General features: G+C 48.3%; 1 protein-coding gene across 3 annotated transcripts in view; it reads right to left on the reverse strand.

Moving 5' to 3' along the window:
* Window positions 1-27,562, reverse strand: part of ALPK3 (alpha kinase 3) — a 36,283-nt gene that overhangs the window by 4,176 nt on the left and 4,545 nt on the right. Inside the window, exons 2-7 of one of the 3 annotated variants that reach the window (XM_075099711.1) lie at window positions 22,253-22,291; window positions 18,900-19,021; window positions 9,814-9,931; window positions 7,485-8,505; window positions 2,162-4,013; window positions 1,193-1,340 (exon numbers count right to left, since the gene is read on the reverse strand). In XM_075099711.1, coding sequence (XP_074955812.1) covers window positions 1,193-1,340; window positions 2,162-4,013; window positions 7,485-8,505; window positions 9,814-9,931; window positions 18,900-19,021; window positions 22,253-22,291 — 3,300 coding nt within the window. The remainder of the gene's footprint in view (window positions 1-1,192; window positions 1,341-2,161; window positions 4,014-7,484; window positions 8,506-9,813; window positions 9,932-18,899; window positions 19,022-22,252; window positions 22,292-27,562) is intronic. The other 2 variants (XM_075099712.1, XM_075099713.1) reach the window with 2 other exon arrangements.

Below are 27,562 nucleotides of genomic sequence, written 5' to 3' on the forward strand. Positions count from 1 at the left end.
TTCAGGCAAGCCCTGCAAATGTGGCCAGGATTGGGCTACAGACTGATAAAGGTACTTGCCTCATAGTGTGGCTGGATCAGGGCTATGCTTGGGCTAACAGACCGCATCTGGATGGGACAGCTGGAAGCCAAACAGCCACGGAGGTGCCCAGCTTCATTTTCAGCTGTTCACAAGTGAGGGCAGACACCACTCCCCATCCTGCAGCCTGCCCCCTCCGAGGGACCAGTACAGTTCTGTATCAGCAGGCTGTCAGCCTTCTCCAAGCTTTGGGCTGGCAGTTCCTCTTGCCAAGGTGGTGACACACCAGGCAGACAGGTCTCCACAAGAATCAAAGGTCTGCTTCTACCCTGCATGGCCAGCGTGAACCAGCAAGGGGATGACAGGCCACAGGGGGCAGAGGTGGGACCCTCATCCTGAGACCCGCTGACTGAGCACGCTGTGCTCTGGTCAGCTAGAAGCAATGGCCACTCCTGGCCCATCTGCCCCAGCTCAAATATCTGCCGTAGGAGATCATTTCTGCCCCAGAAGCACCTCCTTCTGCCTCCTCATTATAAAGGGAGCTCAAGGGATGCTCAAAAGCATCAGGCAAATCCTGTCCAATGAGGATGATGTTGCTCTCCATAATGCACCCAAAGGAGCATTCAGGATACAGCAAGCCACCCAGCTGTCTGAACATACTCTCCCTGCGCAAGGGTAGTGCCAAGGGATAGAGAGGGCACAGCCAGAGCTAGTTTTTCCTCTGTTGGTGCTTGCCAGTGGTGGTTGCATTGAAGTGCCAGCTTGGGTGCAGACCCTCCCAGCACAGGTACCGCCCTCACACGTAGCACTTGGGGTCCCAGTTTTGCTGCTCATACCCAGCTTTCAAACTCTAAGATGGACACAGCACCTTCCCTGCTCCAGCTTCAGCCCCTGCCCTCTCCAGGGCTCTGCTACTCAAAACATCAGCCCTTACGCCAGGCTGCAGATGGAGCATCAATAGGACAAATTTGGCAGCAGTTCCCCATCTGGGCAATCCCTCCCTCCCCAGGCATTGAGAAGATAAAGTTCACAACATACCATGCCATGCAATGAGCTTCCCATGCAGCCTTAACAGAAGGGGCACATTCACCCCAGGAAACACAAGGAGCTGGATTTAACACACAAACCCAGGGCTATGCACAAGGACTACGACGAAGCAGAGCTGGCAGGTTACCTCCTTTGGGCTTCTGCTACAGGGATCTCGTCCTTGTACCACATCAGCTTAGAATCACTCAAAATATTGAAGAACTGGCACCAAAGTTTCAGGTTTCCTGATGCATCAGAAAATTGTTCTGCCCTGATCTTACGAATCACCTGTGGAGCTAAGAACAGGGTGCAAAGAGATCGATGGTGAGACACACAGTGCTGGCTGCAGCTCCGGGGGCAGGCCAGCCTACCCTACTGCTGCTTAGAACCTTGGTATTGGGTATCACACATATGTCAGCACAACCTGGGTTGTGGGAGCACAACATCGCCTTTCCAGGGATGGTCTCAGAGCTCCGCTTGGATAAATATGGTGGGATACAAGTGGTACAAATTCATTTAACGGCGCAGCACTGCAGTACCTCGTGGGACTCAGCCAGAGGCAATGCAGAAAAACACTATGCAATGTTGGAGGAAACATTTATCTGCTGAAGTAGGGATTTATCAAGGCTACCCTTACTTTTGCAAGAGTGCTGGTTTCTGTGAGGATATTACCTGGCTCCCGCAAGCACTTCAACACCCAGATTAAGCCTTTTCTGATTTGATGACATGAGGGATCAAATCAGCATTGACCATGGAGGTGGAAAAGGAGCGGACACCCTGCTGATATCCACTGGACCCCCAAACAGCATGAGGCATGGTGAGGACCAGGACATGCAGGCCAAGAACAAGAGGATTCTATGATTCCTTTGGCCAGGGAACTCCAGGCTGTGGAGACATCCAGTCTCAGTGCTACTGTCTCTTGCTTTCCTCTGCCCTCCCTGTGCTAGGGAAGAAGTCTTGGCGCAGATTTTTGGCTTTCACATGACTGAAGGGCAACGCTGAAAACCCTGCAAACGCACAAAACTCACGGGGCCCCAGCTACCACTGGCTCTGTTGACCAGGCTCCCTTTTTAGGCAAGAAGGAAACACGTTTCATGAGGATTACTTCTTCCCCTACCTTTAAATGGGTTATTTGCTTTCTTGGACTCTGCTGGCTGTGCTTCTAGCTTAGCATCTTCAAGGACCTCATGGTCACCACTGTTGTCACCTGTGGGGTCCTCATACAGCTTAGGAACCTCCAACATGGCCATCTTCCTCATGAGGGTTGGTGAGCGCTGCTCTGTGGGAGAGGACGGAGCTAGGGCAGGCGACTGCAACGGGGCTGCGTTCTTCCTGGATTGCCGTGGCGAAACAGTAGGACTTTTCATGTGCCCTGAGCTCTCTGGGGTTGCCTCCTCTTCCTCCCCCACCTGCTTGGTTTTTGGCAGGTATATTTTGCGCCGGGCCCCAGAAGCAAGCTCCTCTGGTGTGGCACAAGGTAGCACTGCGAGAGGGTCACCAGAGCTCTCTTCTTCAGAGCTCACCAAAGGCAAATTGGAAGTATTATTAGGAGGCTGCCCCGCTCCTGCTGCTGGCATGCTGCCCACCACGATGGAGGGCACAGAGAGCTGGGGTGGCCCCTCCGCCTCAGGAGTGACCCGGGTATGTCTCTTTGGCGGCACAGGCCTGCATGCCAGCATCTCCTTGCTGGTGATGAATTCCTCGTTAATCATGCCTGTGATCCGCCTAGACGTCCTGGGGGTCAGAGGCAAGTTCTCTGCTGTCTGGAAGAGCTGATTGTTTTGTACCTTTTCCAAAACTCTCCTTGAGGTGCGGGGGCTCAGGCCTGCAATGCCTATCTCTGGGAGCATGACTTCCTCTGCATCAGGCTGCTCCTTGTCTCTGGGGTCAGCATCTTCTTTTGTGGCATCCTTACTGCTATCAGACATTTTTAAAAGCAAGAGCAGATAGTTCTTCAAGGAGGAAATGAGGTTTTTGTGCTGCATCTTCTCCTCCAAAGACATCTCCTGAGGCCTCTCAGGGCTAGGCAGGACCAGCGGTACTTGTGGCTGAGCCTCAGCACCTCGTTCAAAACTGCCTGAAGGTGCTGCAAGTTCCTGGAATGGACCTGTGGCTGTTTGCTCTCCTCCCTCCTTCCCCTGAGGTCCCATAGGCACTGGTTTGGCACTGTCCTCCCCTAACATGTTGGCTGAAAACTCCTCTTGCCGGGCAGATCCATCTGCCTTTTTGATTTCTGTTTTTCTGCTTGCAGGAGGCAGCAGCTGGGCTCCAGACAGGGCCTCTCCTCCTGTGGCCTCCACCCCTGGGGTGCTGTGAGCTGCAAGCTGTGCATCCTGAGCCACTGACGTCCCCGCTGCAGGAGTGAAACGCGGCTCTTCCTTGGGAAGTTGAACTGAAGCAGGAGCTGGCATTTCAGTCCCGTGATGTCCCAAAGGTACCCCTCCTGCCTCTCTGTGCGCAGTCCCAGGATATGGCTCTGCTGCACTGCTCCCCCCTGCCTCTGCACTGGGATGGCTGCCAGACAGCTCTGCTCCTGCCTCTTTGCTCTTCCCATCCTTGACTGTTGTCTGATGTGTGATTTGCTCAAGAGGAGTGTTTTCTACAGGCTCTAGGGGACTTGATTTCTTTAGCAATGGCTCTTCATCACTTTGGCTTTTGTCCTGTTGATTTAACAGTCCTTGTTGGGTCTCTCTGCCCTCGAGAGCACGGGAATATCCTTCTGCCTGTTTCCTAGAGGTAGGGTGCTCCTTGCTGGACTGCACATGGCCTGGAGAAGGTGCTGGTGGCTTTGGTGGCTCCTGAGGCCTCAGACGAGGATTTATCCTTTTCCCAGATGCCCTGGTCTCCTGGCAGACAGGCATCTCTTTCCTGAGCTCCTCTAACTTATTAGTTTGCTGACCAGTCTCTACAGTTGGACTGGACACTGGATGATTTAGGTCACTATCAGACTGTCCCACTGTTGCTGCAACCTAATCAAAAAAGAAAATAGAAAATTAGCATCATTTTACTGCCTGGGTCTGCTCAGTGGTGCTTGTGGTCCATCTGTACTTTATGGCACTGCCCAACATCTGCTTGAATCCTGAGTATCCTGGTATTGCTGACACTCATCCAGGGCCTCCTAGCTTCACCATTGTCCCACAGTAGTGGGTCCCACAGACCCCTGCACAAAATGTTTTTCTTTTAATCAGCTCCAACTCTCCTGCCTTTCAATGTCTTGGTTCCACAAAAAGAGTCTAAACATTCAATACCTTTTACTGCAATCTCCTTTGACACAGTGCCTTCCCAAGGAGCAAAACTTTCCTGTTTTCACCAGCTGTTGCTGAGACTATGTATCATTTCTTTGCTCTTTTTTAAGACTCAGTGCACCCCCTATACTATATCTGCAATCTCCATTCTGAGATGGAGTGATCAGCATGTCACACGCTATCTGGATGAAGCTGCCTAAATGATTTATAGCGAAACCATACACCATGACGTTATCTGCACTATTCAACCATCCTGTTTCTTTGACATTCGGGAAGCTCAAATGTTTCCGACTACAGCTGCACACCAGCAGGCGTTTCATCAAGCTGCTTGCTGTGATCTGTTGAAATCCGCCAGCCAAGGGGCACTATCTATTTTTGTAGGATAAGGTTCAGGGGAGGCAGCAATACCACTGATACACACTGTGCTCGGCTGATGCTCAGCTAGCAACATCAGGACAATGGCATAGGAACAGAGCATGCACACAACAGGTTTCCTTTCCATCCCAGAGCATCTGCTGCTAAGGATTTTCTCCTGAGGTCTATGACTTACGCTTTAAGCCTCCAAAATGAGGTCCACAGGAAAGGAGGGCTGTGGCACTTAGCCTTCTATTTTGTGCCACCAGCTTCATTTGAATGCTCAGAAAAACCAGGAAAGGCAATGCCGGTCTCTCAGCAAGCCCTTCCCCAAGAAATTATTATGACAATGTGAACATCAGAGGACTGGGGTGGGAGAAGCAGCATTAGGTGGGGTCATTCCCCTACACAAAATTCAAGTCTATTTCCTTGGTAAACTCCAAAGGATGCCAAAGGCCAGGTAGTTTGTCTCTGCACACAGGACGTGCAGAAATAAGGCCCCAGTTCACAGGGTTGCGCAGATTCCCCCAGACGCCACACGTCCCTGCTGCTGTTCCCCTAACGCCACGTCCCTAGCCTGCTTCAACAAGCTAAGTGTCACAACACAGAGCACCCCAGTATTCAGGCTTAAAAGGTTTTATTTTAAGATACAGACAGGCTTCATGCAGTGAAACACCCCTGGGTTTTAGCACAGTATTTGGTCCTCCATGGCATGGAAAGGGATGGGGATGGACACAGCTCAATCTAACCTCAGGGCTAGCCCTGGTCCCCCTGCTCAGGGGGCTGAGCACCACAGTGCCCAAGGGGGCTGGAGGTGGACCAGGGCCAGTGGTTCATAGATGGATGCCCAGAGGTGGCTCTACGCAACAGTGCTGGTCAATGGGGACATCTCTTTAGCTGAAGAGGACATGGGGCTTGGGGGAAATCTGTCTATCATTGGTGCATGAACTAAATCTTATACAGAAAAGCTTTCTGGGAGCTTTTCAGAAAAGCATCTGTCCTTAAGTAATCGTAAAACACTCAACCTAGGGGCATATAAAAGAAATATAATAAAAGCATCGGTTTCAAAGTTAGACAAGAGTTATCATCAGGCAAATCCAGTTTCTCCTCTGCTCTTATGCATGAGGATGTTCAGAGCCTGGCTACAGCCTGGCATCTTGCAAAGCCCTTCTGCTATGGATAAATCCAGCTCAAAAGAGAAGTCCTAAGCATGAGGCCCAGTTAGGCCCCAAGGCCAGGAGAACACTCATGCTATGACCCTGTCCTGTTTAAGGGAAAGACTAAAAAACACAAGCAACCCGGGTCCTGGGGAGAGAAAATAACTTCAAACACCTCCAGAGGCAGCCTTAAAGGGCTTTAAAATAGCTTATTTGGTCACACAAAAGCCTGAGCACTTTCCCCAGCATCACCAACTAGCTGAAGCATTCAAATTCAAATCAAAAGCATTCCCTTTTGCCTACTCCAAGGCACACCAGCTGACAAGTTACAGGTTTCCCTCTGTGAGCAGGTTTTTGAAGATGAAAATACCTTGATGCATGACTTTGATGCAGGCTGGATGATACACACCAACACTTTCCACCCTTCTTAAGAGCAAGGGGTATAAAAATGAGCAGAGAGGGAGAAAATTAATTGCTTTGCCATAGGCTCACGTGCACAGCAATAATTTCTGCAGCCATATGTGATGCTGATGGGTCAGGTTAAAGATGGGTTCAGGGCACTGCACTGTGGCAAGGCCAGGACACAGATGCTTGCTTCACTGCATAACAGCAGGTTTCTTACCAGTAAACAGTGCTCCTACCTATGGCTAAAGAAATCTAGAAGAGGAAGACAGGAATTTTTTTTTCAGTGGAGCACCTTGCAGTCCCACTTTCTGTATCGCGGATGTTTCCACATCCTGAAGTATTTGCGTTACCTACTGAGGGAGACATGCTGCACCCAGAGTGCCTCCTCTGATAGCCTCAGACTATACTGAAAGCGTGCACCTACCATAGTTCAAACACCAAATCCTCATGGCACCTGCAAATTGGACTCAGAGATCATTTGACCACAGAAGGGGTCATTAAAGAAAAAAGGGAAAAAAAAAAAAGACTGGTAGCTTCCAGTCCAATATTTTCATGGAAAACGCTTCAGGTTAAGTGATAAAAATAGAAGTTGACTAAAAGATGCAGTGAGGGTCAGGAGCAGGTGCTGTGCCCTGGCACTGCATCACCACCACAATGAGCCTTGTAACAGAGTTTTTCCAACAGGGAGGAGCCAAAATAAAAGCCCAGATCTACTGTATACATGTTGCACTGTAAACAAAATTCAATGCCCTGCTGGGCGCAGCTCACTGGCGTACCTGGCACGCTGTGCTCATTTGCATGGGGGGCTCATTAAACTCTAGCTGAAGCTCAGGCTCAGTTGCTAATCTGAACAGATGTCATCAGCCTCACTGCCTGTCCTCTGCACAAGGCATCCACCCCCGACTATAAATAGCCATTCAGTGCTCCCTGCTTAACTGATTTGGAAACATTTTGCATGAGGTCAGCCTGCTGATTAAACAGGAGACCTCACAGCATGCCCCAGGCCACCCAAAGACCAGCTGCTTGGCCTGGAGAGCCCTGACGTGCATCTCTCCTCACCAGATCCTCTGACATTTATTCAGAGATGGGGTAGAAGCTCTGCTGCCTGGCCAGAAAGCCCTTTTCCTGGGTGTTTTAGCCAGTTGAGACCTACAAAGCCCCAGCAGCAGATCCCATAGGGTACACAGAGCCTACCAGGGCTGGGTGCCACAATACAACCATGTGGCATGAATATTTTCTTGTTGCCACCCCTGTGTTGGTTGCTTTCTCTCCTAGTTACCTCTGGACTGATGGCTTTGTTTCCCTCTGACTTCTGTGCTTGGTGCTGGCCTCTCTGTCCCTCAGACGGCACAGGTCCTGCCTCCGATACCTCTGAGGATGACGGAGCATCCTCTGTCTGTCTGCTGACCGCCACAGGCTGCAGGACAGCCTCTTCCTTGGCTCCCACCTCCTCCTTCCCTGCTGCTGGCTTCACTTGCTTATCAAAATACATCTCTTTCAAAGAGAAGTGCACGTTGCCATTGATTTTAGTGTCCTGATTCACAGGTTTCCCAGGCTCTTTGATTTTTGGACTGTTTTCCACTTCTTGACCATTTGCTGACCTCAAACGTGCATTCCTGCGTAAGGGAACAGGAGGGGCAAACCTTGGATTTGGAGAGGCGTTGGCCCTGTCTCTGCCACTTTCTTCTCGCTTGGAAACTTCCCGCTTTGCTGCTGGAGGAGCCTCCACCTTCTTTTTCTTTTTAGCTGCAGAGTCTTTCACCATTGGCTTAGTCGCTAGTTCCTCCACCGTTTCATAGATGTACGCAAGAAAACTGTTCCCATTCTCCTCCACACTTTCCAAAGACGCATCTCCATTGGTGGTCACCTCTGCTTTCAAAGGTGCTATCAGTTTGTTTGGAAAGCCTGTCATCGCATTGATCGGCTGTTCCTTTGGCTCAGTAATATCCTCATGTAATCTGGACTGAGAATCGGCAACGTGCACTTTTGCTGCATCCTCATTCTCCCACGGAGAGGCTGCCGACCGGAGATTCAGATCCTGGGCCAGCCTCCGCTTTCTCTGGAGACGATCGGGACTCATTCCCTGCAACTTTTCCATCTCCACATTTTCTTTCCCTCGTTTCTTGCCCTGTTCAATCTCTCGCAGCTTTTCTTCAGCTTTTCTCTTAATTTTGTCAAACCACTTCTGGTGGATTTTGAACTCCGTCATGGTTCCCACTTCCAGCACGCCAGAGCAGGACACAATGCCTTTGTTATTTCTAGCTGAGGCCTGGTAAATGCCTGCATCTTCTTCTCGGCACCTGGAAACCAAAAGCTCTGCATGAGACCTGCCCATCCACCCCAGGCACTACGGCTGGCACACAGGCATGCACGCTCTCCCACTTCTTGCTCCGGAGGGGCCAGAAGACAAAAGATGTGGCCTTTGAGGTGCCCACAGTAGGTCTGGAGGCCTGGGGCTGGCATCCCTCCCTGGGCTCTGCCTGTTGTCAGCACTACCAGATAAGCAAGTTGAACGTTAAATCAGTGCCCAGCTCTCCCCTGGGCTGTAACTCTGATAAGGGAGGGCTGTGATGGAGGAGAAACAGCTAGCACCAGGCTTCTGGACTGTTCTTGGCCACATTCCTCTGCTGGATCTTCTCCTCTCAGCTCTTCACAGCCTACATGACACTCCTGTTCTTCCTCCACCCTGCTGCCTTACCAAAGCCTTCCCACCCCACTTCACAGGCATCAACACAAGCACGTGCATGCCGTCACCCCTTGGGAACACCTGGCCCATGGAGATCCCTGCTCCTGCGAGAGGTGAGCCAGCCTCTGACAGAAACCTGGAGCACACCTGGGGCAACAGAAATGCCCAGGCTAGAAGCACGAAGATGACAGGAGTATCAGCAATACCGATATCCTGCCCTTTCAGACAGTGCCACACCTGTCTGACATCCCAAATCCAGACTTGAGGTGCGACAGGTCTCTGCTTGCTGGAGACACAGTGTGCCTGGCTCTCCAGAAACACAGTCTTCCTTTAAAGTTAGAAGAAACTGGTAGTCAGAGCTGAATAAAAGAGGCCCTTGGCTCCATCCATCGAGTGCCAAAGCAGCCCTTTCCCTCCTTGATCTCATGGTGAGAGCTAGGAAAAGCCACCTGGGACAGGGCGGCAGCCCTTTCCTCTCTTTTCCCTTGCCTGGGACACTCCTATAAACTATTTCTTTGTCCTGCCTGATCCCCTGGACCATCATCCTGGAGGCAGCCAGTGCTTTCCCTTTGTTCACCTTCGTCCAGCCCTAATGCTCAGCTCCTGTCTGGTGCAGGCATAGCACACATCGCTACCAGCACTGGAAGGTTCCAGAGAGAGGAATTTTTCCTGACCTTCCTATTGCTTCCGCATGGCAGCTATCCCTGGATGCAGTAATGGATCTCATACTGATGTGATCAGGCAGTCATCAGAGCGAAGAGCTGAAGGGAAAGGACAGCTAGGAACATCACAATGGGGAGCAGAAGGGGCCAGCACAGGTGCTGGGGGGAGATTGCTGCTGACAACCAGCTCCTCGAAATACTGAAAACATGTTCAGAACTCCCACCACCAAATCCAACCACTCTCCAGCTTCTTTACTCACTTGTACAGCTGCAGGGTATGGCGATTTCCATGACGGAATATCTCATACTTGGGTAAGCCACAGTAGCGGTCCATCTCTTCATCATCCTTATACCACGTAACCTCTGGTTGCGGGTATCCTGGGAAGGAGACAGATGGCACATCAGGGTGTGAAACACTGCAGCCAGTAGCACAGCAAGCCTGCTCCCACGGGGACAAGGTATCCGCAGCAAAATAAAATGCTCCAGCAGAATAGGATACATGATATTCTGGGCTCACTGCATTCTTTAAATCACACAGCAGAAAAAGTATTGTGAGTGAAAACCTGATGGACTTATCCAAGTCTTTTATCACTCCTAGGAGCAGGGCTATTTTTGAGAAAAAATCCCAGCACTTCATTCCTGAACAGAGGGGAGTGGATCACATGATCGTCTCCTGGAACATTGGCTGGGAAGAGAAGGTGAGCATACTGTCACTTTTATATGTTTTGATGAGACTAAGGCTAAGGTTAGAAAACAGGCATTCACCCCTCCATGGAGCTCACAGCATTTTGCTAAGTGTCACAGCCTGTAAGCTGATCCAAAAGTTTCCATTGAACAGAAACAACCTTGATTGCATCACAGCCAGCTTGGTGTCCTAGAAATGTCACTTGACAACAGATGTCACCTGCCTTTTCAGTAGAATGACATCATGATGTGTGTGACTGGCTGTCTAGCAGGCTGGGCATGCAGCCACATTCCCTGCCACCAACAGTGGTGGTGGATCAGCATGAGTGCCCCACATCAACCAGTGCTAGCCACGGCCCTCATCTCCCACTGACAGCAGCTCTCTTTCTTTCTTTCTGTCTTTCAGGGGAAAACTGCTCAAGCCAGTGGCCAACATTGGTTTCCGTACTTCACACAGGGCTCCCAGCACATCCAAGCTGACCCTAGGGACATGGGATAAAAGTTTCAATGATCACATCATGCCTCTGCTTAAGTCAATGTGCTCAACAGTTGTTCAAAGCTCCAAGGTAGACAACTGAAGCTTATCTCCTGCAAATACCCCTGCTGGCTTTCTGTGCTGCCAAACAAAGGAGGCTGGCACTCTGCTTACCTCCACCAGTCCCCAAGGGTCTTCCCACCAGCCCCTAGCACCCACAAAAGTAGAGGGGCTCAGCTCTCATGGGCAGCCCTGGCATGAGGCCAGTGAGGGCTCTCCAGGAATATTCAAAACATCCATACTCCATGGCTCTGAAGTAGAAAGAGGGCATGGACAGGGCACTACCTACCGATATTAGAGGCTTGCCAATGTGATGCCCATCTACAAGAAGGGCAGGAAGGAGGGTCCAGGGAACCACAGGCCAGTCAGCCTGACCTTGGTACTGGGGAAGATTATGGAGTGGTTCATCTTGAGTGCACACACCAGGGATGTGCAGGACAACCAGGGGATCAGGCCCAGCCAGCTTGGCTTCATGAAAGGCAGGTCCTGCCTGACCAACCTGATCTTCTATGAGCTGGTGACTGGCCTAGTAGATGAGGGAAAGGCTATGGATGTTGTCTACCTGGACTTTAGCAAAGCCTGTTAACACTGTCTCCCACAGCATTCTCCTGTAGAAGCTGGCAGCTTGTGGCTTGGATGGGTATACTCTTCACTGGGTAAAAAAACCTGGCTGGATGGCCAAGCCCAGAGACTTGTGGTAAACAGAGCTAAATCCACTTGGCAGCCAGGCATGAGCAGGGTTCCCCTGGGCTCAGTTTTGGGGCTAGTCTTGTTTAATATCTTTATCAATGATCTGGATGAGGGGATTGAGTGTGCCTTCAGTAAGCTTGTAGTTGACACAAAATTGGGCAGGAGTGTCAATCTGCTCAAGGATAGGAGGGCTCTGCAGAGGGATCTGGAAAGGCTGGATTGATGGGCCAAGGTCAACTGTATGAGGTTTAACAAGGCCAAGTGCCAGATCCTGCACTTTGGTCTCTACAACCCCATGCAACACTACAGGCTTGGGGAAGAGTGGTTGGAAAGCTGCCCAGCAGTGGAGAAGAACCTGGGGGTGTTGGCTAACAGCCAGCTGAACATGAGCCAGCACTGTGCCCAGGTGGCCAAGAATGCCAACACCATCCTGGCTTGTATCAGGAATAGCGTTGCCAGCAGGAGTAGGGAAGTGATTGTGCCCCTGTACTCAGCACTGGGGAGGCCGCACCTCAAATACTGTGTTCAGTTTTGGGTCCCTCACTGCACAAAGGATATTGAGGTGCTAGACCATGTCCAAAGAAGGGCAATGAAGCTGGTGAAGGGTCTGGAGAGCAGGTCTTATGAGGAGAGGTTGAGGGAACTGGGGTTGTTTAGCCTAGAGAAAAGGAGGCTGAGGGGAGACATTATTGCTCTCTCCAGCTACCTGAAAGGAGGCTGTAGTGAGGAGGGTGTTGGTCTCTTCTCCCAAGTTACTAGCGATAGAACAAGAGGAAATTACCTCAAGTTGCATCACGGGAGATTTAGACTGGATATTAGGAAAAAAACTTCTTTACAGAAAGAGTGGTCAGGCATTGTAATAGGCTGCCCAGGGAGGTGGTGGAGTCGCCATCCCTGGAGGTGCTCAAAAACCATGTAGACGTGGGACTCCAGGGCATGGTTTAGGAGGCATGGTGGTGTTAGGTTGACAGTTGGACTTCATGATCTTAGATGTCTTTTCTAGCCTTAATGATTCTATGATCCTGGATATTTCCCAGCTGCCAACCCACAGGTTTCAGGGCTGACCTGGACCCTTTTCATCTCCAAGGTGAGAAGTGTCCTACTTGTACCAGGCAGAGATGCTGGCAGTTCCCATAAACATCCCATAGCGGGAGCAAAAGACCAGGAGCAAAGATTCATCAGCAGGAATTCACCCTGGGTTTGGCCAATTCAGAATGCCTTTGACCAGAAAAGCAGTATATGCCAAGTCTCCTCCTCATGTATTTCTTGGTTCACCCCACCCCACTCTGCCCTTCTAATACACTCCCGGTCCCCAGCCCTTGCTTGTTGGGGCTCTCCCACTGTTCTTTGGCTCCTCAGGGGACTTCGCCCAGCAGAACCAGACAGGGTTGGGGAAACAGTCTCAGAAGCATTTTCCTTTCCTACCCTTTTCCATGAATACCAGCCATCCCCCCATAGCCTAGACACACCCACAGACCAGACTTTACTGTTATCTTCCTTTCCTCACTGAGGTCTCTTACTCTGTGCTGCCTCTGGCATCTACCCTCTCCATCCTCACTGCCTGTACATCTCCTGCATGCTTTGCTACTTCATACCACTCCCACTGCCACCATCGGCAGCTTTGGCTTTCTGCTGGTTAGTACCTCATTCCTGCTCTTCTGCAGGAAGCCAAGTCATGACTTTCTCCTGAAGCCCTTCCTGCAAGGCTCTCCATCCTCCCCTTCAATCCCTGTCTTGCCACAGTCTGGTTTGGAGGGCTAGAGCAGTTTCTAGAAAGTGCAAAGCCCTCAGATCCTTGTGGCTGAAGCCAATGAGCCCTAAACTGCTAGCTGGAGGAGGCCATGAGAGTATCACAGTGATGGGATCACCAGGGATTGATGCTGCTGCTTGTATTTTCCACAAATATTAGCTACTGACTGTACTTGGCAGCAGGACCCTGGACTGAACGAGCCTGCGTCAGTTTCTTTCTGATCCCAGGGATGAAGAACAAAACTATTTTCAAACACAGCTCACACTTTGCCCAGAGCAATCCTGCCCTTTCCAAGGGCTGTTCTGCAGACAAGACCTTCAGGAGGCTCCCACAGTTTGTAACACAGGGAGCTGACATGTTGATTTTCCTAATACCCTGTGAACAGCAATTCTTCATTCTGGGAACTGCAACCGTATCGTTTCCAAGAAGCCCTGTGATGTCCCTCCATGGCCTCTGCAGCTGATTCCCATTCCCAGCTGACATCTGCCAGAAAAAGCTGCAATTTCTATAGCTGCGCAGTGCCTTGATGAAAGGCTTTTTCTCCTGCTAAGCCTAAACTCCCTTTGACCTGTAGCACTTGTGTCCTTAAAGCTACCTGCTCCCTATCAGGGGCGACCGCCATATCAGCCCAGCACAGGCAAGGAGGGACTAGTCCCTGGCCGCATGCTCCAGCCTGCAGTGAAAGGGAGCTACAAGCAAGTGGTGGCTGGAAACCCACAGGCAGACGGATGCTGAAAGGCTTCTCACCTCCCACACAGAAACAGTGGCCCCAGCTGCCTGTTCAAACACCAGCCGTCCCTCCCCACAGGCTCTAACTGGAGCCAAACAGGGGATGGAAAGATGCCTGCACAGACACAAGGCTCCCTGGCATGCCCTGCGCTCGCTGGGGAGGGGAGCTGCTGCTGATTCTGCGGGCATCCATCTTCAGGCTGCCAACCGAATAAATTCACCTGGTCCGGGGGTGGGGGGCAGGCACCACTCCCAGCACAGCCCCTGCAGCCACAACATCTGCAGCTTGCCAGGCTGCTGCAATAGTCAGTTTTAAGGGTCCCAGTGGGACGGGGTGGCTGAGCCAAGCGCTCCATCAGTGGGCATTACCACACTGCAGGAAGCCAGATGCCCACCCTTAGCATAAGCGCAAGACAGTTGCATAAGTTGCAGGACAGAGCAGCCATTCATAGACCAGGCACTCGCAGTTCCAAAACCTGTCACTCCTGCAGACCCTCTGTGCAGCTGGTGCCAAGAGGGATTTGACAGCAGCTAGTCCCCTGCATCTACCAGTGAGTGACCTACACTTGCAGACAGAGCAGTGCTGGGCATCCCTGGGGAGGAGGGCAGGCATCCGCTGCACATCTTCAAGACCAGCAAAAGTTTCCTGGGAAACGTGTCTTCCAGCAGCATTGCTCCAGCATAATGGCCAGTCACTCAGGACCCAGGAAAATTCTGAGCAAGGATTTTTTTTTCATGGAGATTACCAGGCTTAGATCAAACATTCTTTTTCCCAAAGCTGTTAAAGTCTGAGAACCTTTGGTGATCGTATCCAAAACGGTTCTTGCAATAGCTGTCCAAAATCACCCACAGACACCCTGTTTAAAGCCACTTTCTTTTTTTTTTTTATTATTTTTTGGGGGCAGAGGGAAGTTAGTCTTCTGAGACTTGGAAAGGTAGAAAGAGTACAGAACAATTACACATAATCTCCATGGTTTTCCTGTTTCTGCTCTACACAAGCTATGTGGCGTAGGGGCTTCAGGCAGTTTTGGAAGGAAAAGTCATGGTAAGATCTCATCCTTTCTGGCTTTATGGATTTAAACCTCCCCGTCACCTGAAGACAAGGAGGCTTCCAGTAATGCTGACAGCAGGGACAGATACTCACTAAGTGCAGTAGTTCCCTATGCCACCAGCCTGCAAGCAGTGCTCATTCTCCCTCCCTGTCTTGCCCTGGCTGCCCCAAACATAAGAATCCTCATCTCCCACCAGCCCGCTCTCTGCTCTTGCAGTCTACCCATCCCCAAACCCACCCATCCACTCCTCTCGCAGCCCTTGCATTTCACCAGATATCCTTCATCCAAGCACTTCACTCTCATCCTTCGAACATTTCCCTAAGAAGGCCACCACTGATAAAACAAGTTGAACTCCTTTACGCTTTCTAAAATCCTCATCCACTGAGCACACAATTGCCTACTCACTTTACCCCAACTCTCTCCCTAAGCCATGGGAAGAGCCCTTTACTCTCCATAGTCCTACAATAAAACCAGACTGTTTCTGTGCATGTTGCTTTGTTCCCATCCCCTCCAAGGACATGTTACTCAAAACAGTGCAGATGCCCACATTGATCGAACACCTGCATAGCATGGGAGAGGTACCAGGCTGGACGCTTCTTCAGCACAAGCACCTACCCATGAAGGGAGTGATGGAACTGAACTCCTGAGCTAATGATTTGGGAGGCCAGGTCAGAGGAGTTGAACCTGCCAAAGGAAAGCTGAAATGGTGCTGAAGAGGCAGCTCTGCAATAGCTGGCAATACCCGGTACTAAAATACGTTGGTCTTGGCTAGATTCAGTCATCACTTCTGCTGTTGGCCTCATTCCCTAACAAGCAGTCACAGACCCAGGCCCCTTCACCCAAGCCTCCGTATTGCATCAGCTGACATCTCTCCTTGCCAGCCAACATTACACAGTGACTGAAGAGTTGTAAAATCCTTGTAACAGCACCTCCAATAAGGGCCACTCTCTGAAGAGAAAAGCCCAATATCCACTCACTGGGAAGGATCTGTGACAACCCTTGAAACTCTGAAGTCCAGACAGACCCACCAAGGACAACACTTGGTACAGAACTGTGGCGTGCGCCCTGCTCTCTGAGAAACTGCACAGTAAATGGAAATGTTCTTGCTCCCTTTTTCACATCTCTCCGAGAACAAAGGGTGAACTAATTTTGCCTAAAAAAGAAAACATAATAACTCATGCAAGATTTGACCCAAAACAGTCAAATCAGACATACTAGGGACACAGGTAGCAGGCAGAACTAGGCAACGGGAGGAAAGGAGGGTTTGTGCAAACACCCAAGGGCATCAAGAAGTCTGCCTCTGCCTGACTTGTTTTCTTCTTGCCTGCAACACCCAGCACATTTTGGAGACTGGCTCTTCAAACAGTTGCATCCATCTTGCTGCCTTCCTAGGACATGTCCAGCAAGTCACTAGTATTCACAGGTGTCAGGCTACCCTGTAACTCTCATTATTGGTCAAGAAGCAGCAAAAAAGTATTAAGATGTAATTGTAGGTCATGTATCCATATTTGGGGTTTTAGAGTCAAAACAGGAACAGCTGATAGTCTGCCCTTTGCCTCCTGCAAGTCTATGAACCAAAGAGTCCCTGGACTCCAACCACAGCAAAGGGACTGAGCTGGTTCCACACTGGTCATTGGCCAGGGATGCAACCACCACTTCCTTTCTCCCTGTAATGCCTCACAGTTGAATGGCAGGGGGAGATATCTGAACTACTGATCAGACTTTGCAGTCAGAGTTCACTTTCCATCTTGTCCCCTTCTCTCTCAAAGAGTTCCTAAGCTCCTAAAGCAGTCCACAGGACCACATGCAAGAGATGACTATATGGCATAGGTGGTCCAGGCTGTTTTTAAGAATGTTTCCATGAAAACTCATAATTTTGTAGGTTTATTAATTTAAGAGCATAAAGACACCCCCCAGTCTAGTTTACCAGGTACAAAAATACTGCAACATGCTACATGCTGAAGATGGTCATCTGACACTTTCCTTCACTTGAGTAGAAAACGAGATCAGCATCAGGTCAAGTTTTCAGCTTGGTGTAATACACCAGATTGTGCTACACAGCACCACCAAGTCATCCAAAACTGGAAGGCATCGTCCTGCCTACCAAGAGCAAGAGTTGGCTGCAGGAGGGCTACAAACTGGACAGAGTGTATCTGTCTCTAGATGTTGATATTTTGATTTCAGTACAAGGAGAAGAGGTTATTCCTTGGCAGCATGTCTCCTGCACAATATACAGTGAAGAGTTTCTCTAGCTTATCCAGGAAAGGTACTGGAAAGGACATGGACGTGGTGTTTACCAGGCTTCCTTGGTAGGGCTGACTGAATTCTCCCTCCTCTATTCTTTTGAGAGGGATCTGAGCATGCTGGCATCATGCATGCAGGGCACATCCCACCCTGTCAGCCATCCAGTCTAATGGTGAACTAGAGCTCAGCTGCACAAATGCATCTCTCACCTTGACAAAGCCCACTTGGAGCCGATGGTATAATTTGGACTTCCTAGGCAACAAAGTTTGTTAGAGGGAACTGTCAGCCTCAAGGTGCGGTTGGTAAAGACTTAAGCCAGGGAGAGAAGCCAGGACTAGGCACTTTAAAAAGGGTAAGAAAACCTGAAAGGGAGAGCAGCACTAGCCCCTGTCCTTGCACTAAGCAGTCATACTCTGGGACTGCAGCACTTCTACACTTTCCAGCAGGGATGGTAGAAGAGAGAATTGTATCTGCTCTTAGGATTTCCTAGCATATCTAAACATCACTAAGTTTTTTTACCTCTGACACTCACAGCTTGCGGAACGGTGAGTTCCATGCTACACACAAGATGTCAAGCTTTTGCTTTTAGAAAACTAACTGGAAAAGCTCTTCTAATGAATCACTGAGGGACATGGCTTGGAGCTATCTACTTAGCAGCCCACTTTTGCCTTAGAAGCAGGAAGTGGTCTGCTGAAGTTAAGCATCAATAAAACCAATATATCAGTCATACTCCTGCAACTTCAGAAAGTCAGACCTGTAAAACAAGTGAATCCACATGAGAAGAGCCAAGAATTCAAAGCTAGCAGCTCGCAGAAGAGCTCGGCCTGCGTTTCCTGGTACGCAGCTTATTTACAGCATGTTTCTAGTGGCAAACTAGATTTCCTAAATCTTAGGGAAGTCTTGGTCCTTGTGACTAAGAGGCTTACCAGAGATACCCCTCTCCTTCCAAAACATACAAACTTGTTTAATGTCTCTCACTGAGTAACCTGTCAGAATAAATAACATGTGCAACATCAGGAAGGATCAGAGTTGTAAACAAGTACACACTATGGAAAAAAGAGCTCATCAGCACAGAAGCCACCTGCCATTACACCGATGCACTGCCACACCACATCACCACAATGCCCTCTTTTTCAGCATCCCCCTTCTCCTTTTATTGGCCTAACCCCTTCCTGCCCAAGGTTAGATTTTAGCTTGTTGGGCAGAAACAGGCTTTTATTTCAGATGTTGACAAACACAGAAGTTTATCACTGATGCAAATGCAGCTGCACTCTAACCATTTACAGCCAGCAAAGGGAGACAGAGTTGGCTCCAGTACGATGGCCTTAGTCTTCAAAACTGCACGTTCCTGAGTTATGGAGTCTGGGATTAGCAGAGATTAGGACAATAAAATGTAGCTGTCCCAAGGAGTAACCAGCATATTTCATTTTCAGTTTGCCATGTTTGAGATGTTAGGTTATGCCTTTGCCTCTTTACAATCTCAGGTGTTTCCCACCCCCCCCTTAAATTAAAGCCGAAATCATCATGCAATTGCTGAATCTTGACAGTCTGACAACAGCAGACTTGTTAAGGTGTTGCCTTTTTATCTCTTGCTCTAGAGTTTAACTAGCACATGTCCAGCAAGTGAGGCAGGACCAGGTTATTCACTGAAGACACTGTTACCTGTCACTATGCACGTGAATTTAGCATCAGAGTCTTCGGATACAGAACGGGATTTGATAGTGGTTTCAAATAGTGGCTGGGTTTCCTCCGTCAGCTGAGAAATGATTGCGCAGAAGGTGCTCCTGGAAGATTCAAGAAGCATTTCTTAGAGATCAAAGCACTAGAAAAATCGAAGGGTCCCCTTCCTATCTCGTCTCAGAAGCCTGCGCTCTTGTTGTAAATGGTCTCCTTCCCTCCCATCGTCCCTACTCTCGGTTGTTCATGGTCCAGTTCAGTGTCAGTGTATGGTGACTGTTTTTTTCACTCCTAAAATGACTGTCACTTTAAAGTGTCATTTGGGAGTCATTCCCTTTGTCTTAGCCCTTATGGTTATCAGGGTAACAAATGTCAAGAACCATTTTCATTCTTGATTACACCAGAACATTTCTTTGCTCAGCCAGCAGGCTCAAAGCAAGAGTCTAACAAAGGCAGTTTCATATTCCTGGTACTGCATGATCAGTGTTTCGAGTGTTGTTCTGTCCACTTGGATGTGACTTTACTTGTGAAGACTTCACATTGTAATTTCAGGCAAAGTGTGAACTGAACATGCCTTCCAAACACAACAGCCCCCTTTCAAAGATTTGAAATTAAGAAAGGCTGCCTGCTGTGGGGACAGCTCACTGAAGGAGATCTTGTGCCTGTCTTGCAGCTTTCTGAGCTCACAAATTATATCTGAAGCTGACATCCATTCCCCGTTTAACCTTTCACTGCTACAGGTAGGCACTCGCACTACATACTCCAAGAGTTCAGGCACTGACCTCAAAGTTCAGTCTGAGAAACCCAAATAGCCAGAACTATCCAAATAGTGCAATCTGTGAAGCTCAAAATGGGCCTTAGATTCTCCAGTCAGTTAAGCACTATTCAATGATAGCAATAAATCAGTGTATTCATACAGCACTGCCAACCCTGCTGGAACATCACCAAGAGAGACCACAGAAGATCTGGGCTTTCTTAAATAAAGGAAAATTATTTAATTCCAAGTTGGGTCTTCATTTGGATAGTGCTCTGGGGCTCTTGGAAGGGAAGAGCTGCTTTCATTTTTCCCTCTGCAATTAAAACGCTACATGTTTACACTAGGAGAGAGGAACCCAAGGCCTCAAGTACAAGGATCTGCAGAGACACAGCAAATATCACAAGAGAACCCGTAGCCAGCAGCTCTACTTATATAATTTTCAGCAGTAAAGACATTCCTTAAACAAGTGATCAGCTTCTAGAGACATGCAAGAGGTGAAGCAAACCCTCAAGCCATTCCTGACACAGCTCCACCATGAGCAGAATGGGCTCATAGCACATGGTGTAGGCTCTATGAGGAAGATCCCAGCCTCACAAGCAGCCCCTGTCTTGTAGGCAGGATGCTGATGCTGATGCTACTCATCCTCTACCTACTGAGGAAGCAGACTTGTTCAGGAAAAACAAAAATACCCCACATTTCACATGAACCTGGCAAGGTCAGGTGTACTGAGAGGCTGTGCAGCAGGGACTGAACTGCACGCACGGCTGAAGGTGCCAGGATAGCTCCAGCCACAGCAACTGCCTGTTTCATCCACCCAGAAAACTTACCTGGAGGCTGCAGTGCTACGATTTTCACTCTGGCTTCCTGCTAGAATGGGTTTGTAAGAGATGCAAGGAGATTAATCCCTGAACAACAAACAACTGGGATGCAGTGGGAGCCTCATCTAGCTCCCAGGCACTTTGTGATGGGTAAGGGTACAGGACAGGGGCAGCTAGGACTGTTGCAAACTTGACTCATTTGTCGAACGAGGGTTCTAAGGACTGTCTGTATTCAAATGCATGTGTGGGATGGGGTAAAAAAACAGATGCCCCAGCTCAGAGTCTCCTCTGTGGAAACCAATGGTCCCCAGGAGACTGGCCCTGGCAAGCAACTCTTCACGTAACTACAGGGCCAAGAAAGGGCTGCAGGAGCCAACAGCTGTCTCAGACCAGAGAAACCTTTCCATGCTCTGACCCCAGGAGAAAAACCTCCCATTTCCAAAGGCAAGGCAGACAATCCAGTACCAAGGCAGTTACTGGTGGGGCTTTGATGGCCACTTCAATACAGATCCCCAGCCCTAGACCAGTAAATTCCTTTTAGATCCACATAAGGAACTTTCCAAGCATCAATGCACATTTCTTACTTGAGCAGGAAAGCAACCAGATCAGCATCTCAAAAAAAAGTGATGCATGCACATAAAGTGACTCTTGGGATCAAGTTTAATCCCGGTACCATGCTATTGATATCAGCAGGCAACACCAGGAATAAGTTTGGTCCACTCAGTGCAAACCCCAGAGTAAGGGGAAATAACAGCCAAGGCTACTAAATGCTTTAGGAAAGCAGCGTCACCAGAAGCTGGGGGCTCCACAGGCACAGCAGATGAATCGGAGATTTGCCCACCACTCCCTTGGCAAGAAGCCCTGGAAAGTCTATTTAATCTTTCAAAGAAACCATTGTATTAGTCACAGAGGGGTTTTAGAGACTGCAGCACCGTGGGGCTCTCAGCAGACTGACTCCAGCTGCAACTAGACTTGTCCAATTCAAATTGCTTTCTATATCAGTAATTCAGAGCAGTCAAGAAATCTGATACAAGGTGGCAGCTGCTCTTCCTCCAGGCTTTCCTGAAGCTGCATCTTTGTTGCAGAAAAAGCCCTGGAGCCTAGGAAGAGGACACCAGCAATTCAGTAGCCTTTTTACATTAAAGAGCGATTTCCATACAAAAGCAGTCCGCAGGAAAAGGAGATTTGAGAAGCATATTCCTCTTCATCATTATTTTCTTTTCCTGACTTTTTGGTTAGCAATCCCCTGTAGGGATGTTCTGGAGAGGCCCCTCCCTCCACACTCATTCCTCTACCTGCTTCTGCAGCAATCCAGTAATGCTGACTGACTTCCAAATGTGTTATTTTGCCAGAGGCAAAGTGCAGCCCTACAAGCACATTTCAGTGCAGTCCAAATGAAGATCTTCACAATAAAGCACAGGATGGCAGGGGGAGAAGAAAACTTCTCCTTTGAAAGTCTCAGGGCAGGCACATCTAATTTTTAATGTCTCTGTATGGAATTCTCACTTTAATATCAAGAAGTAGCTGAACACCCATCCTTTGGCTAGGAAAGAGGAATATTTCTTGCACTTTAACAGGAATTACGATGAATATTCACTTTGCTGTCTGCAGTTCAAGCAAGTACTAGGGATCCAATCATGCAGAATAAGGCTGTTAGACCACTTCGGGGCTCTCTATTAATTAGTACCAAAGCATTACAGATTAATCATGTGCAGTCAGATTCAGCAAAGTGGTCAAAGCAGTTTAATGCAATGTAGTTTTACCTTCCTAAACTGGAGGGAGAGTATCTGCTGCTTGATAAGCTAAGCAAAAAAACAGCATAAAAACCATTAGACAGAGAAGCATGGAAAGGAGCTGAAATAAACAAACCATTACAGAGACATATTAATGATGGATCATTTTGCACAGGTCAGAGTTCCTATTAAAAGAAAGTAGAGCTGCCTTACTCATGCTGACTGCCAGGACGAGCAAGCCACATTGTCAATTCAAATCAAAGGCTGTAAAAATGAAATTATCTTTAACCGCAGAGAATTAAGTGTAAGGACATTTATACAAGTAGGTTTCCAAGAAGCAGCACCTGAGCCTTCCATGCACCATCCGCAGCATTGTGCTCAAAGCAGGCAACTCCACTCTGGGAGATGTTTGATTAAACGGCAGGCAGGAGTACAGACCACTGCAAGCCCCCTCCTCTGCTGGCCTGAGCTGGTGACCCTCTGTGCTTCCAAGGACAGCTCTTTGGAGAAGCTGAAAACTCTCTGCTCACTATGCATTGCTTTCCAGCTTGCCAACCAAATCACTAAGGTCTGGCAAAAAAAAAAATAAAAGAAGTAGACTTTACAAGAATCTATCAGTTTTGCTTTCTTTGCAGGAACATGTTATAACATTAACCAATTCAGAGAATAATAATAAAAAAAATAACCAAACACACAAGTCCTACACAAAGGACACCCAGATGAGCTACTTACCAGTGGCCACCAGCTCTCCAAAGGGGTGTCTCCAAGGTCTCATGTTCTTGCCAAATGGCCACATTGCCATTTTGTGGCAGCAGCCCCTTGCAGGCTGTAGGAAATAACCTCTCAGCATTGACCCACAGCAGTCGGGGGCAGTTCCTCAGACCCTGAGCTCACCCACATGGCAATCAAAAACTAACTAGGTACCAGCTAATTAACAGCATGTAAACTCTGTGATTTAATTACACTGAGATGTTAGTTATGACTATGCAATAACCTCACCATATAGCCTCAGAGGTGGGTGCAGTGTAGACATCCCCTGTGGGACATAAGAAGTCAGACTCCCGCATTGGTACACGCAGACAGGTCAAATCTTCTCAGTCTTATGCACTGAATACCACCATTGAACAACCACACTTCAGTGCTTTATGATGATGACACAGAAGACAGCATGAAGAGCCAAGAAAGCTGCACCTCTTCAGGTCTTCTACCCAAATGACCACATCCAGGCTCTGTGCAAGTCCTAATGGCACAGAAGTCAGCAGGACTTCAAGTCTTGCCCTAAAAATGACCACAGAGGGTCTCTGAAAATAGCTACTGCCAACCATGTACCACTTCCGCCTGTGAAGGCGGAATCTCCATTTGAATTATAAGTAAAAAAATAGCTCAGCTTGAAGGCTTGACACTTTATACAAATTGCACATTTTCATTGGGGGGAAAAAACTCAATGCTCTGAGGAGCTCACTGGCTCCTCTCCTTCAGATCTGGAGAGCAAAGACAGATCTGTTAGACAACCATTCAGGAACAGCTTTAACCCAATAAACATGGATGGCACTTGCCCTTTTGGCAGCAGCTTCACCCTCTCCACCCCCAGCCACACGATCCTGATCCCTCCCCAGTGCAAACTGCTGTTCATGAAGCCAGAGGATGAGCAGACCAGGTGTCATCCAGCTGGAAAAATCAAACACTAATCGTAACAGGCTGAGGATCAGCCACTGGATCCATTGTGCACATGCTGTGCTGGCCCATGGGAGAAGTCAGACAGAGGATCTTTCTCTTTCCAGCTGAGCCCTACCACGTGGGGCATCCCTTTGAGCCCCATGTCCTTTCCAGCACTGCAAGGCATGCCTTTGCATTACCTGCCTTATTGACCAGAACGCCACCTTGTCCTCATCACTCCCAGCCACCCTAACAGCTTAGAGAGCTCAAATTCCACCTCCAGCTGCTCTCACCCTGCCCTGACCTCCCAGGAGGATTGAGCTTCCTCCTCCCCTCAACCCTCCCAAGCACAGCCACCCCAGGTGATCCCAGGGGCAGCAGCACAGATGCACTGTGTCCCTGCGCTCTGGGCTGCCCTTAGCCAGCTCCATCCAGCTGGAAACACAACTCACAGGCATAAGTACAAATTATGTCTCACCTCCCAGCTTTGCAACAGCAAAGGAAACAAAAAACCATTGTATACCACTGCAAGGGAAAAGCATCCTTTTGGCCTCCAAGAATACTAAGGTTGTGGGCATCACTTAAGAAGCCAGCAGTGAAGATCGTAAAACCCTTGCTGGATAATGCTAGCCTAGGAAAAAGTGTGGTTTTAATCATGCTTTCTTGCGTAAGACAAATGGGAAGGTCTCTTGGCTTGGACGTAAAGGAAATCACTCAAATAACAACAGCCAGAATGAAGGGTGCCTGTGCCACAAATTCCTTGCGCTCATGATTTTGATCAAACCGTGAGCACCATCAGTACTTTCTTTAATCTCCTGTGTGAGGCACAAAAGCTGGGCTTTATTCACTGCACATCCTGAAACATGGTGCTGAATACCAGACTGAAGGTCTCTTGAGAAGACTTGATATTATCAAAAGAAAAAGGCCATCATTACAAAGATTCACATATTAACTGAAGTTTAACCTTAATATGCTAAGGAACCAAGCAAAATTTGCTTTACAGACTAGAGATTTAAGCCCAGAGAGAACAAGATCAAATTCTGAACACTTCAGCCAGAACAGCCCTGCCTGCAGACAGCTGGCGTTTCACTTCGTTTTAATTATGTTCACAGCATTCAGCTGCAACAGCATAACTGTATCAGACTCTAAATCAGACCTATCCACTTGGAAACATAGGGCTCCTGAGCAAGGCACGATAGATGTGCCAGCGTGTCTAGTCTGATATGCTTTGGGACTGGACTGTTTGTGTCCTCAGCAATCCAGAGACTTGTTAGTGAACACAGTAGAGGTCTCTGCTAATGAAATGCAGCATCAACAGTGGGTGTGTCTCCCCTGACGAAGAGTCTGCTCCAAGGATGTCTGGATGGGAGGAAGCCTTGTCAGGTGTCTCACATCTATAAAGTAACACACAGCTTGTTAAAAAGAAGGCCAAGGCGGCCAACAGGATGCTGGGTTGCATCAAAAAGGGCATCGCCAGCAGAGATAAAGAAGTCATTATCCCACTCTACTCAGCACTTGTCAGGTCACACCTGGAGTACTGTGTACAGTTCTGGTCCCCGCTATACAAAAAGGATGTGGACAGGCTGGAAGGGGTCCAGAGAAGGGCCACCAACATGATCAGAGGACTGGGAAGCTGCCATATGAGGATAGGCTGAGAGAACTGGGTTTGTTCAGCCTTGAGAAAAGGAGGCTCAGAGGGGATCTCATCACCATGTACCAGTACTTAAGGGGTAGTTACAAAGATGGAGACTCCCTTTTTACATGGAGAGGACAAGGGGGAAAGGATACAAATTGCTCTTGGGGAGATTCCGATTGGACACCAGAGTGAAATTTTTCACACTGAGGACAGTCAACCATTGGAATAATCTCCCCAGGGAAGTGGTTGACTCAGCCACATTGGACACCTTCAAGAGTCATCTGGACAGGGTGCTGGGCCATCTTGTTTAGACTCTGCTCTTCCTAGAAAGGTTGGACTAGATGATCCCTGAGGTCCCTTTCAACCTGTGATTCTGTGAAAAACTAGCCCTGAAAATACAGATTTGGTTATTAACCACTGTTGCACTGAACCATGAGAATTATGCCCCCTCTACTACGTACCTTCTACCAGCCTCAATTCTTTAAATTCTGTTTCATCAGATACTTTCAAACTCCTTTGGATGCTTATCATCTACTTAAAAGTTTTAGCCCTTCAACTACTCATAATTTTCTTCAGAAGTGAAGGCAATCTTCCCATTTTTCATGCACTTGCCAAATTTCCGTCTTACTGCAAGGGCAGGAGGCAGAACTGTCAACATCACTTTTTTTAATAACTAAAAATATTGCTCAAGTTGATGGCCTATGCTGGTACATTATCCCACTGGCACTGAAAAGTTAACTGCCTGAAAAACAGATTTTTAAATCCAGCATTTCTGCATTTAAAGCCTCTCATGCAATTACTGCATGAAATTCTCCTCTTTCTGTAAGTCTTCTTCCAGAGATAAAGAAATCTTTCTCTTTCCATCTCATGTCCTTATATGGAAGCCAACAAGAGCTCAGGAGACCCTGAAATAGGCTTCACAGTGGCTCCATCCTCATATGTACCTGGACTTGATCTGCAACAACCATTAATATATGTCAGTGCTCTTCCACAGCATGGAAATTGAGCCACACAAGCTGTCCAGTGCAGCAAGTAAACAGCAAAACGTGACAATGACAGCAAAGCTGAGACCTCCGAGTTATGTTTGGACGGAAACAGCATTGCACAAAAGCTCCTCAGAAAAGTCCACTGAGAACAGGGTACTCCTTCCATCCCAGGAGCAGGACAGAGGGATGGTCCTGGCAATCCCCTGCAGACGCTCCCTCTTGCTGGCACTCTGACCCGTGACATTATTGGGCATGTTTTGCACATGTAGACTTCCAAGTATAAGATTTCATATTAACTTCTCTGCCTCCAAGGTTAATACTACTTGAGACAAATACAAGCCATTCTGCATGTCTCCTCAGCTGTCAGAGGCCAATCATTTTCAACATTTAAAAGCCAACAAAAATTTCATGCACGTATGGTTATGCTTAAGGCTTCTTTCTTGCCTTGTGTCCTGCTTCTTATCAAGCACTTCATGTACACACAGAACAAGTGTGTTTGTGTTTCCTATACCATGGCTGTAATTATCAGCAATGCTGTGATAAAGTGGCTGTGAGTGCTATGGAGCTGTACAAGACACATTGTTGTTTTACAGACTGGAAAACGGATGTATTGAGTCTTTGCTTGTCAAGGTCACAGAACGAATCAATGTCAGAGCTGGAGAAATACAGCTTTTTTTCTGCAGGTAATTTACTTTAAGCCGAGATGAACATGGACTTGCATGTAACCATTTAGAGCTAGATTTCATTAACAGAGAAGGTGAAAAACAAAAAATTAAGTTACATATTCCTGTATCAGCCTCTGTAATACTCTGAAGATGTCTCAGATCTGTGTTTTTTAACTCTGAATTATTGCTGCCTTTATGGCCCAAATTAAATTGGCAGCTAGTTGAAAGACATTAAGGAATGAGAAAGGACAAAAGAAAGGAAAGCAAATATTGGACAATGAGGTGCCCAGGAAAGCTGACATCTTCCTGGCAAAGAAAAGAAGCAAAGTGAAAGTATAGTTGATCGTAACAGCTCTTCTGCCTTCCTCTTCTTGGACCAGGTGATGCTATGAAGTGT

The sequence above is a fragment of the Phalacrocorax aristotelis genome, chromosome 7, assembly GCF_949628215.1.
Source record: "Phalacrocorax aristotelis chromosome 7, bGulAri2.1, whole genome shotgun sequence".
In the NCBI taxonomy this organism is placed as follows: Eukaryota; Metazoa; Chordata; class Aves; order Suliformes; family Phalacrocoracidae; genus Phalacrocorax; species Phalacrocorax aristotelis.